The sequence below is a fragment of the Acinonyx jubatus genome, chromosome E4 (genome assembly GCF_027475565.1).
Source record: "Acinonyx jubatus isolate Ajub_Pintada_27869175 chromosome E4, VMU_Ajub_asm_v1.0, whole genome shotgun sequence".
Classification (NCBI taxonomy): Eukaryota; Metazoa; Chordata; class Mammalia; order Carnivora; family Felidae; genus Acinonyx; species Acinonyx jubatus.
Genome location: NC_069395.1, coordinates 11423301 through 11436010, shown reverse-complemented (window position 1 = coordinate 11436010; position 12710 = coordinate 11423301). Strand labels below are relative to the sequence as shown.

The 12710-nt window shown below is 44.8% G+C and overlaps 1 protein-coding gene across 3 annotated transcripts in view; it reads left to right on the top strand.

Annotated features, from left to right (window-relative positions):
• The window catches only part of MTARC1 (mitochondrial amidoxime reducing component 1), a 40502-nt gene that overhangs the window by 3977 nt on the left and 23815 nt on the right, over window positions 1-12710 (top strand). For all 3 annotated transcript variants that reach the window (XM_053209328.1, XM_053209329.1, XM_027075005.2), the window contains exons 2-6: window positions 412-585; window positions 6405-6567; window positions 7523-7663; window positions 11953-12014; window positions 12112-12183. In XM_053209328.1, the coding sequence (XP_053065303.1) occupies window positions 412-585; window positions 6405-6567; window positions 7523-7663; window positions 11953-12014; window positions 12112-12183 (612 nt within the window). The remainder of the gene's footprint in view (window positions 1-411; window positions 586-6404; window positions 6568-7522; window positions 7664-11952; window positions 12015-12111; window positions 12184-12710) is intronic.

Genomic DNA, 12710 nt, shown 5'->3' with positions numbered 1-12710 from the left:
TTCCTTCCGTGTGCCTTTCAAGTCTTTCTGGGAAATCGTTTCCTGTCGTCTCTCGGGGCACGTTTAACGAAAGTGGTCAGACCTTCTCGCAGTTGAGATGAAAGTATGATAACGTCTTTGATTTCTGTGCCATCAAGGAGCTCCGCAGGTTCTGAAGAGATTATATACATTGGATGCTTGAGTGGTTACCAAACCCTTTGAAATAAAGGGACAGACTCAGCCTTGCTGTGCTGTTGAGTTGATGTTTAGGACAGACAGACAGGCGCGCGCGCACACACACACACACACACACACACACACCCCAGGCTTACAGGGAGGAAATGAAAGAGGACTGTGCATGACCCGAGCTCCCGCAGTGACTGGATGCCTTTCACAGTGGGCCACGCATCTCTTGGGTTTTGAACATGGCAGGTTTTGGCTTGTGGTCAACGAGAAGGGGAACATGGTCACTGCTCGGCAGGAACCCCGTCTGGTCCTGATTTCCCTGACTTGTGAGGGCGATGCCCTGACCCTCAGTGCAGCCTACACGAAGGACCTGCTGTTGCCCATCAAGACACCTGCCACAAATGCCGTGTACAAGTGCAGGTAAGGGAAAGGTATGTCGTACTCCTTGCGTGAGTATTTATTCACGCAGTTTTGAGGGAGCGTGAACTAGGAGGAGTCCTGAAAAAAAGACACTGGTGATAATTAACCATTGATTGAGAACATACTGTATGTAGGGCCAAGTCCTCAACATCATGATGATGTAAAACAAAGAGGAACAAGGAAGCAGCTTCAAAAAAAAATAAAAGGAAGGAAGGAAGGAAGGAAGAAAGGAAGAAAGAAAGAAAGAAAGAAAGAAAGAAAGAAAGAAAGAAAGAAAGAAGGAAAAGGGGCAGCTGGGTAGCTCAGTCTGTTAAGCATCTGACTCTTGATTTTGGCTCAGGTTGTGATCTCATGGTTCTTGGGATCGAGCCCCACATCAGGCTCTGTGCTGCTTAGCACAGAGCATGCTTGGGATTCTCTCTCTCTCTCCCTCTCTCTCTCTCTCTGCCTCTCCCCTGCTTGTGTGTGCACATGCACTCTCTCCCACTCTCTCTCTCAAAATAAGTAAATAAACTTAAAAATAAAAGGAAGCAGCTTCAGAAATGTGTGTTAATGTGGGGCTGAGAGACAGAGAAGTCCTATGTAGAAGTCCTATGTAGAAAACCATGGGGAAAAAGCATATTCACATGTCAGCGAGAGAGAAATAAGGATAAAGGACAAAAATGGGGTGGGAGTGACAGTGGAAAATGTCCAGGAAGAGGTGAGATTAGATCTACCATTACCGTAGGACTTGCCCTATTTTGCCTGGAAAGACTGGGAACCTTCCACACCTAGGAAAGAAGTCGCAAATGTTTTGTGAACATTTGGTACTAATGAAAGGAAGTTCTAGACAGAAAAGACACCTACGTCCAGAAGAGTGATCTGAGCCACAGATGCCCAGGGGTCTGCATGTAGTGAGGGCACAGACTCAGCCAGGAGGTCGCTCTGTACAGAGGCTCATTCCCCAACATTAGAAGGACTGCCAGGAAGCAATTAGTGTAGGAAAACTAGCTTTGCTTCTGAGAGCTCATGTCTAGAGTTGACTTTTTATCCCATTATGGGAAAATTAGAATTTGGTCTAATTCTACTCTTGTCACAGTTTCTGCATGTTGAATTAAAATGCATTGTGGGGCGCCTGGGTGGCTCAGTCGGTTAAGCGTCCAACTTCAGCTCAGGTCACGATCTCGCGGTCTGTGAGTTCGAGCCCCGCGTCGGGCTCTGGGCTGATGGCTCAGAGCCTGGAGCCTGCTTCCGATTCTGTGTCTCCCTCTCTCTCTGTCCCTCCCCCGTTCATGCTCTGTCTCTCTCTGTCTCAAAAATAAATAAACGTTAAAAAAAATTAAAATAAAATAAAATAAAATGCATTGTGAATGCATTTTGTTTTTATGTAGTCCAAGCCTATCATAGAAAGTAACATCACAGCAAAAAAAATATAGATCCGAGTTAGCTGAAAAGTATCTGAAGACCCCAAGAAGTTTATAAGATGCAATATGAGTATAGTTTCGACACTGTCTTAGAGTTTTAGACCTGATATGTTCTTATTTTAATTTTGATGATTTTTTTATTATAAACATAATAACATATTCATTGTTGAAAAATTGCAAAATGCTAAACTAAAAAAACAGGAGACAACAAAAACCTGTGAGGTAACTATAAATAATATTCCGATGTTTTTTTTCTGTCTTCGTAGCTCATACTTGGAAAGAAACAATGTAAAAATAATATAAAAATATAAAAATACACGATTAATGTCATATTCTTAAGTTGATATGTTGAGTACCTTTTCATATTATTAAAAATCTTCAAAATAACTGTTTTCATGTTACCATACTGTTTCATCCTGAGGGTGTCCTAATATGCATTTTTAAAATTTTTTATTTAAAAAAAAATTTTTTTTAACGTTTATTTATTTTTGAGACAGAGGGAGACAGAGCATGAATGGGGGAGGGTCAGAGAGAGAGGGAGACGCAGAATCTGAAACAGGCTCCAGGCTCCGAGCTGTCAGCACAGAGCCCGACGCGGGGCTCAAACTCACGGACCGTAAGATCATGACCTGAGCCGAAGTCGGCCACTTAACGGACTGAGCCACCCAGGCGCCCCTAATATGCATTTTAACATTTTAAAATGAGAGCAGACTCAGATGATATCAGAAATGAAAGAGGAGACATTACAACTGACACCACAGAAATACGAAGGATCGTAAGAGACTGCAATGAAGAAAGCTCACCTGAAATAACTGGACAAAACAAAACAATAAAACAAAACCAGAGTGATTACTACCATCTACTGAGCACACCCGAAACCTGAGAATTGTTTTGGGGGATTTGTATCTATTTGTATAGATTATCCCTGACCCTCAGAAGAAGGTTGTGATTTTATCCCCATTTTACTATTTTTTTTGTTTTTGTTTTTGTTTTATTTTTATTATTTTTTAATTTTATTTTTTATTTTTTAAAATTTACATCCAAATGAGTTAGCATCTAGTGCAACAATGATTTCAGGAGTAGCTGCCTTAGTGCCCCTTCCCCATGTAGCCCACCTCCCTCCCACCACCCCTCCAGTAACCCTCTGTTTGTTCTCTATATTTGAGTCTCTTATGTTTTTCCCCCTCCCTGTTATTATATTATATTAATTTTGTTTCCCTTCTCTTATGTTCATCTGTTTTAAAGTCCTCGTATGAGTGAAGTCATATGATTTTTGTCTTTCTCTGACTAATTTCACTTAGCATAATTTCACCCTCCAGTTCCATCCATGTAGTTGCAAATGGCAAGATTTCATTCTTTTTGATTGCCGAGTAATACTCCCTTGCATATATATATACCACATCTTCTTTATCCATTCATCTGTCGATGGACATTTGGGCTCTTTCCATACTTTGGCTATTGCCGATAGTGCTGCTATAAACATGGGGGTGCATGTGTCCCTTCAAAACAGCACACCTGTATCCCTTGGATAAATGCCTAGTAGTGCAATTGCTGGGTCGTAGGGTAGTTCTATTTTTCGGAACCTCCATATTTTTTGAGGAACCTCCGTACTGTTTTCCAGAGTGGCTGCACCAGCTTGCATTCCCATATCCCCATTTTATAGATGAAGAAACTAAGGCACAGTAAGAAATATCCTCCAAGGTCACTGGACTTGTCATTTGTGGGAACAGGATTCACACCCAAGTAGGTCTACCTGACTCCTCTTTCTCAAACGTCGGGCATTTGCACAACACAACCGTGATTCATGCTGGTCACAGACCACCTCTCTCACGGTTGAACCTTGAACAATACAGGTTTGAACTCTGCACGTCCACTTACATGCAGATTGTTTTCAATACATACAGTACAGCACTATAAATGCATTTCCTCTTTAAGATTTTCTTAGTAACATTTTCTTTTCTCTAGTTTACTGTATTGAAGGAATATGGTATGTAATACATAGAGCACACAAAATATGTGTCCATCAACTGTTTACCTTACTGTGGAACTTCTAGTCAACAGTTGGCTCTGCGTAGTTACATTTTGGAGGAGTCATCAGTTCTAGGTGGATTTTTGACTGCATGGGGGGTTGGCACCTCTAACCTCCATGTTGTTCAAGGGTCAACTGTATTTACGTAATGTTTTTCTCCCAATTGGTTCAGCTTAAAAACAAACAAACCTTAAATGCATTTATTTAAAAAGGGAACCGTATAGGGATACCTAGACAACTTTCCAGGTGGAGGAGTTAACTGAAATAATAAATATGCTACAAATGGAATGTTACCCAGTTCTAGCCAGAAATTATTGCCTGTAGAGGTTTCTGGACTTGAGGTCTGTTTTTCCTTTTTAGAAAGAGATTATTATCACGTGTTGCTGGACATTCGGGACTTCCTATCATGAAACTGAATAGAATTACTTTCTCTCTGTGCAGTCCACCATTCTTTCCTGTTGTACCCAAGTACTACCATTGTCTTGAATACCCACAGTAGCAGTGGTGCTACACTTTAGAAACACTGGCCTATCCGAAGTGTTTCTTTCCTCTCTGTAGCTGTGAGATACGTATAACTCCCATATTGTCCTGCATGCTGTATATCAGGGAGAGCGGGGGAGACTTCAAATCCTATGCTTATTAGTAGCAGTCAAATCAAATTAGATTATTATTATTATTATATTTATTTATGTATTTATTTAAGTTAATTTATTTTTGAGAGACAGAGAGAGACAGAATGCAAGTAGGGGAGGGGCAGACAGAGAGGGAGACACAAAATCTGAAGTGGGCCCCAGGCTCTGAGCTGTCAGCATAGAGAGAGCCCGACTCGGGGCTCGAACCCATGAACTGTGAGATCACGACCTGAGCTAAAGTTGGACGCTTAACCGACTGAGCCACCCAGGGGTCCCTATTATTGTTATTATTAAAAAAAATTTTTTTTAATGTTTATTTATTTTTGAGAGAGTGAGAGCAGGGGAGGGGCAGAGAGAGAGGGAGACGTGGAATCCAAAGCAGCCTCCAGGCTCTGGGCTGTCAGCACAGAGTCCGACATGGGCTCAAACCCACAAACTGTGAGGTCACGACCTGAGCTGAAGTCGGACGCCCAACCGGCTGAGCCACCCAGGTGCCCCCTGATATTGTTTTATAATGGGACATGTTTTGATGCAAATTTTATCTTTTTAGTTTAATTAAATTAATTAATTTGATTTTATTATTTTTAAGCTTATTTATTTTAAGAGAGACAGGGAGAGAGAGCCTGCAAGTAGGGACGGGGCAGAGACAGAGGGAGAGGGAGAATCCCAAGCAGGCTCCACGCTATCATCACAGAGCCCCACGCAGGGCCTGATCCCCTGAACTGTGAGATCATGACTCAAGCTGAAACCAAGGTGCTTAACTGACTGAGTCACCCAAGGTGCTCCCAAATTAGATTATGAGTATTATCTATACTGTTTTAGATTTTATAGAACATTTTCACATACACTGCTGAATCTAGTTGTATTATCATCATACTGGTAAAATATAGCCGGACCCTATTAATAAAGACTTCTGGCTGCTATCCAGCTGCGTGAACCAGATTTTGTAGTAATTTTGAGTTTACTTGATACTGATGCATTTGTTTTCGTCTGGAGAACTCAGTATCTTTTCAAACATCCGATCTGATTTTATTCTTCCGTGCATGCCTTCCAGATAGGGAGGCACAGGCATGTATCATTCTATTGTAAACCTGGATAAAGCAAGGCTGGAAACTGTGACTTCATTTGTGTTTACCCAGTGGTTCAGAGGCAGGACCAGGCTAAAATCATGTTTCCTGATAATTAAAGAATCACAGTGACATCACAGCTTTTCTTTCTTCTTCTCCTCCTCCTCCTCCTCCTCCTCCTCCTCCTCCTTCTTCTTCTTCTTCTTCTTCTTCTTCTTCTTCTTCTCCTTCTTCTTCTTCTTCTCCTTCTTCTTCTTCTTCTTCTTCTTCTTCTTCTTCTTCTTCTTCTTCTCCTTCTTCTTCTTCTTCTCCTTCTTCTTCTCCTTCTTCTTCTTCTTCTTCTTCTTCTTCTTCTTCTTCTTCTCCTCCTTCTTCTTCTTTCTTTTAAATTTTTAATTTGAGAGAGAGAGAGAGAGCATGAGTAGGTGAAGGGCAGAGGGAGAGACAGAGAGAGACAGAGAGAGAGAGAATCTTAAGCAGGCTGCATTCTCAGCATGGAGTCCGACATGGAACTTGATCCCACCACCTTAGCATCATGACCTGAGCTGAAATCAAGAGTCGGATGCTCGACTGACTGAGCCACCCAGCTGCCCCAAGACATCACAGCTTTTTGATATGTGTGGGACATGGTAGGGTGTCCCGTGTTTTCAGAGCCATGACCAGCCTTTACTCCTGCCACTCCCTGCAGAGTGCACGGCCTGGAGATCAAGGGCAGGGACTGTGGGGAGGCTGCGGCCCAGTGGATTACTAGCTTCCTGAAGACACAGCCCTACCGCCTGGTGCACTATGAGCCTCACATGCGACCGAGAAATTCTCACCAAATAATGGATGTGTTCCAGCCCACAGACCAGGTCAGAGGAGCATTCCTTGGCTTTGGCCTCCGGTGTGTCCCGTGGAAGGCAGGCTTCCTCAGGAGTGCACAGCAGTCATGTGCAGCCCATCAGGCAGGGCAGCAAGTCGCTGAGCTCTGCTCTGTCATTTTGCCAGGCAGCTCCCAGGAAGCTTGGCCTGAACAGCAGCTGGGGATCCTAAGGAACAGGCAAAATGAAAGCCCTTCCTTTGGGAACTTCCTTTGTGTTTCTTGATTTGGGGACTCTTGCATCTTCCTGATGGCCATCTACCTTCCTATTTATGTAAGCCTTCCAGTGCCAACAGGGTTTCAAAACTTTTCCACTCTATTCTGTAATTGTATGTGGAGCTCAACCTTTTTACGGTGTGATTGCAATGGTCAGATCACAGTTGGGCAAACGAGTGTGGGCATGGAGATCCACAGACTTAAAGTGACTAAGTTGACCCTTATAGGAATGTAAGGATTCATGGTAAAAGGAGGGGTTGGTAGCACAATTCCTACGGCCATTGAAAAAAAAATTACATATATGGTCAGTAAAAGTACTTGATGTTGATTTGCAGGAGGCATCAAAATAGGTATCCGTGGAATCAGGGAATATTTTTATCATCCATAATGAGGTCATGAAGCTCATCAGCACTGGAGAAGTTGAGGCTTAAGAAGGTGGAGTGACTTCCTCAAGGGGACTTGGCCAGTGGCAGCTTTAGGATCCCAAGGCCACGTTTTTTTTTTCATTGCATCATGTAATTCCTATTATCTGCAAGGCTCTTTAAGACTTCTGAAACACTGTGACTTTTCTATATAAAGAACTAAAGAAATACTTAGAAATACTGTGTGTGTGTGTGTGTGTGTGTGTGTGTGTGTGTGTTCCCCTGGGAACTGGGGAGGGGAGGGTTCCAGGAACTAACCACATATGACCTCTGTGTGCCACGTTCTAACCACTTCTGTTTCCTTCCCAGATTGCGTACTCAGATGCCAGCCCGTTCTTGATTCTCTCTGAGGCATCTTTGGCAGATCTCAACTCCAGGCTGGAGAAGAAAGTTAAAGTGGCTAACTTCAGGCCCAATATTGTCATTTCAGGGTGTGGTGTCTATGCAGAGGTAACAGGTTGCTTTCCTTTGCCCTTTCCTTGGATTTAACTTTTTTTTTTTTTTTTAAGGTATGAAATTCTTTGATGTTGCTTTAGATTATTCCAAAGGATTCATGCGTTATTGGTGGTATGCTGGTCCATTCAGTTTTTCGAGTTCTTGAGCACCTGATTAGTTCAGACATCATCACGGAGGACACAGATATAGATGAAGTGGAGGTGCTGGTGTACAGGGAGCAGTTCAGGGTCTGAGACTTCTCAGCATAATTCCCAGTAGGTAGATTGGTTTTTGAGCCAAATTTACGTAGCATAAAATACGTGATGTGTGTGGGCCATGGAACAAAGGCAGGGTATACTCATGTCTTGTTGAAGTTAGCTTTCCCGTTCAACTGATGGTCCCTGGGGAAAGAGAGGCATTTACAGTATGGCTGCTGCAGCGTTGGGGGTGGGGTTCCCCAGCTGGATGGCCTATAAAATTCTTCCAGTGCCACTGTCAATCTGCCCTCAGATGCCTGCACTGTGGCTTAGCATGAAGGGCTTCCACGGTGTCACATGATTCTGGCAGCAGATTTACCTTTGTCATTGTCTTTGGATATTTCATTGGTTCTTTGCCTTGTTGACCATGAAGGCAGAGGTCGGTGGCCTAGAGGCTTGGTGAGTGGCAACCATCCAGATGTGGGTACTTGACAGAGGCACCAGCTCTCAGATGGGAATTCCAGAGTTCTGGTGGTGGGTGTTTGTAGATGGAAAGTGGAGGTAAAGGGCAGGGGAAGAACTGAGTCCAAGTGACTGAGTCTTAATCCCTTATACTCAGGGAGACGGATTCTGCCTTTCCGTCTTACTGTGAGGAGGGAGCTAGGTGTGCTGAAAGAAGCAGTCTAGGAAACTGAAGCCCACACTCAAACCCGAGGCTCTGAGGTCCGCCTCCAGCTTCCTTGCTGGCCCCTACATGACTCTGTGCAGGCTTGTGTACCTGCCTGGAGAATGGAGTGATCCTTTCTGCCTAGGATTACCTTACGGGTTTGTCAAAGGGTCAGGTTGGCTAAGGTGACTCGCAAAAAGTATAAATGCAGTATCAGTCAGTGACGGGCAGTAAAAGTACCTCCAGATCCACTTCTGATGTTTTACGTCAAACGCTCTAAACATGCCACGCTTTCCAAAGATGGCAGGTCAGCTTCTAGTATAAGGCGGGAAACGTGCGCTGTCCCCGGGAGCCTGCCCTGGGCTGTCCCTTCACGTTCCACTGTGACAAGGGAGCTCATCTGCCCTTGTTCACATCCAGCACAGTTCAGCTGGACTCAGACAAGAGGGAAAAATCAGTGTTGGTTGCTTTTGATCGTCTCATTGATATTTGTCTTGTACCAGTTGAGGCCAGGAAAGCAGTTTCTCCTGAGGGTTTTCCTTCTCAGAAAAAGGAAAAGGGTGGTGGCTTCCACCTAATGCTCACACTGTGCTTTGCAGCCTGGGGAGGTGAAGGTCATATTCCCTTTTTATAAGGAGGAAGGGAGAGGCCTGGGGAGGTGACCTGGCTCGCCTGAGGCTATCCCATGGCACAAAGTGGAGGAGCTGGGTCTTGAACCCAGACAGTACCATGTGCCAAAGGAACTCTGAACATTCTAAGGGGCATACGTGAGGTTGGGACACCTGGGTTTGAATCCACCTGCTTCAATAAGTGGCTGTTTGACCCTGGACAAGTCCTTGAACCCCTCGAGGCCTTTGCTTCTTGCAGTTGTAAAATGCAGATGATTTCAGCTCCCGTGATGGCAGCTGTAAGAATCAAGGTCTATACCAATCTGTGGAAAAGCTCTTAGAAAGTGTCATAGAGAGGTGGGGGATGGTCTCTTTCCTATAATCAGAGTGAAGGAGCCCGACTGAGGCATTCCCCCAACTGTGACCAACTTTAAGCTTCCTTCCCCTTTGCGATCCTTGTGCCCTGGGTCATGTTGATGACGTTTCCTGCCCCAAAGTTCTGAGATGGTCAGATGTAGATAAAATGAGCGGAGACAGCTCTCTCAGAGTAGGACCTCAGATTTACATTTGTTTGAACTGAATCTGGTTTTAGAGGCCTTCATTTCTTTATAACTCTGAGTGTTTCCTAACTGGGAACATTTCACATTTTAAATTGGATGTTAATACAACACTGTGGCTGAGCTCATTTTATAATAACATGTCGCTCTTTTTTTTTTTTAAGTTTATTTATCTATTTTGAGAGAGACCGAGATAGCCGAGTGGGAGAGGGGCAGAGAGAGAGGAAGACAGAGAGTCCCAAACAGGCTCCACGCTGTCAGGGTGGTGCCCCATGCAGGGCTCGAACTCACGAAACCATGAGATCATGACCTGAACTGAAACCAAGAGTCGGACACTGAACTGACTACAGTCATATGTCACTCATTGCACGATGAGTTAGTCCCACTGGGTCCCCTGCACTGTGGAAAACAGGATTGAAGAAACATGGTTGTTTCTCCTAAGGCGATCAGATTGTGAACAGGCCAGCAAGACAGGCAACGAAGGTGGTGAATGCAGGGTGTTAGGTGACCACAAGGGTGTTGTTAGCACCGACGTATTGGGCGATGACAGGGCCGCTAGGGGTCTGCTCGAGGCCCGAGTATCACGGGGCTCAGGGCTTGGACCCGCTTACATCTCTGGCTTTCCTTATTATGGGATTTCTTACCTTATTTATCTGTGACTCGATCCCCAACAGTTTCTAGTGCACATACATTAATTAGTAATTAATTAATTTCCTAACAGAGCCCACATTTCTCTTCTCTTGGATCTTTTATGTTTTTTATGACCATGGTGCCCCCTGGTGGACAAACACACACACAGAACAGGCTGGGGCTTCTCTAACCCCAGGGGCCCAGCTTTTGTGGACCTGCGGTTAAGAGACCCATTTTATGCTTAAAAAGCTGCAGTACCTCCCTCTCTGTCTCTGCCCCTCCCCCACTTGTGCGCGCGCGCGCGCGCGCGCGCGCGCAGCGCGCGCGCGCTCTCTCTCTCTCTGTCTCAAAAATAAATAAGAACATTAAAAAACCAGCTGCAATACATATAGCAAGACTGATATGCACTCTGAGAGTTAAATTCTGAGTCTCCAGGTCTCTGGCTTGTGATCACACCGGACAGGGCAGGTTGGTTTTAGCTCATGAATTTTTGTCTTCAGCCCTGAGGCAGCTGGCACTTCGCTCCCAGGGTAAGAAGTTCAAGACTATGATTAGATGTTCTATGTCTCTTCAGTGACTTCCTTCTAATTACTTCCCCAGTCTCCTCACCTTTCTTTTGTGCCTTCCAAAGTCTCTGTTCTGGAAGGTTCCATTCAAATCCTATCTTTTCCTTAAAACCTCCCCTGACCAGAGCAGCCTGAGGGCTTGTTCTTCTAAAACCTCCAGGTCAATTCTTGCCTGTGTAGTTAAACCCACGCACAGCGTGGGTTTCTCTCCAATTTTTGCTTTCTCTCGAATTTTCTGGAACCCTCAAAAATATATTGAACATTAACTTTTCTTGTGTGTTTGCCCTGTCTCCCCTGCTGGATTCGAGGGGGTGCTAGTCCATTGATTTTATTTGTCCTGAAAAGTAGGCACCAGTGACCCAGGCTGTGGGCAAAAGCCTAAGAAGCTCCCTGCGGTGGAGCACATAAGGGTGTGGGGGTACTCTTGATTTGTTCGTATCTGCAAAGGGAGATGATACAAGGTGAACGTATCAGTGCCCTAAGGATCTAGGTCCAGCAGAGGCATGCATAGTTTAGAGTGACCCCCTGTCCATGTCCTTTCTGTCACCCACGCCCTCTGTCAATCCCAACCCCTCCATTCGCTCCTCCTTGAGTCCAATGGGATCAGTCAGGAAGGTCAGTTTCTTTTTTTTTTTCAAGTGTATTTATTTATTTTTTAGAGAGAGCACAAGTGGCAGGGGGGCAGAGAGAGAGAGGGAGACAGAGAATCCGATGCAGGCTCCAGGCTCTGTGCTGACAGCACAGAGCCCGATGCGGGGCTTGAACTCATGAAACACGAGATCATGATCTGAGCTGCAGTTGGACGCTTAACCGGCTGAGTCACCCAGGCGCTCAGGGAGATGAATTTCGACTGCAGTTTTATCAGTGAGAGCAGAGGGAGCATTTTACTATAGGGGCACGAACTGTCATAGGCAGAGAGAGGACAGGAGGGTGTGTGGCTTCTCGGGGCTGGTGTAAAAGTCTCCCATCTATGGTATAAGTGGCTTCGTTAGGTGTCAGCTCATGTGAAGTCCCTACACAGGTGTGTCACAGCTAAGTCTCGGAAGTGCCCCTATGAATTTCGTGCTTTGTCCCCGTAGGATTCTTGGGATGAGCTTCTTATTGGTGACGTCATACTGAAAAGAGTAACGGCTTGTTCCAGGTAAGGCACTTCCTTCCACCCCCGGAGTGGAGATGGTGGGAGGGCCGAGGTCAGCCTGCTTTGTCCCTCGTATGATGCTGTGTGTGTGTGTGTCCAGGTGCATTTTAACCACGGTGGACCCCGACACTGGCGTCATGAGCAGGAAGGAGCCGCTGGAGACCCTGAAGAGGTAGGAGCAGGCACCTTAATGTCTCTGGGAAGCAGAGAAAATAGCACGAACACAGTCTTGAAGCCGAGGGGGGTCCTAGTGACTGGGTAATTGGGGAGATATGCCTGGGTGCCATGGTTCCCAGAATGTCTCCTTGCATAAATAACTATATTTCTCATTCAGAATTCATGATTCAAAGGAACCGATTTAAGAAGTGCATTGTTTAGATATTTTGGCGAATTTGGAACTGAGTATTTGATGATACCAAATGTTTATTAGGTGTGATAATGGCACTGTGATATAAGATAGATACGTATATTTTGGAGAAGGGTGTTGAAGTAATTAGGGGAAATGACATGATGTCTGGGATGTGCTGTATATTACTACAGCACACACACACAAAAAAGGTCACATGGAAAATTGTGTCAAAACTTTGATAAATAGAATCCGGGTGATAATTATATAGGCATTCATGGCAGCATTTCTACTTTTTTTTTAAAAATGTGTATTTATTTTTGAGACACACACACACACACACACACACACAC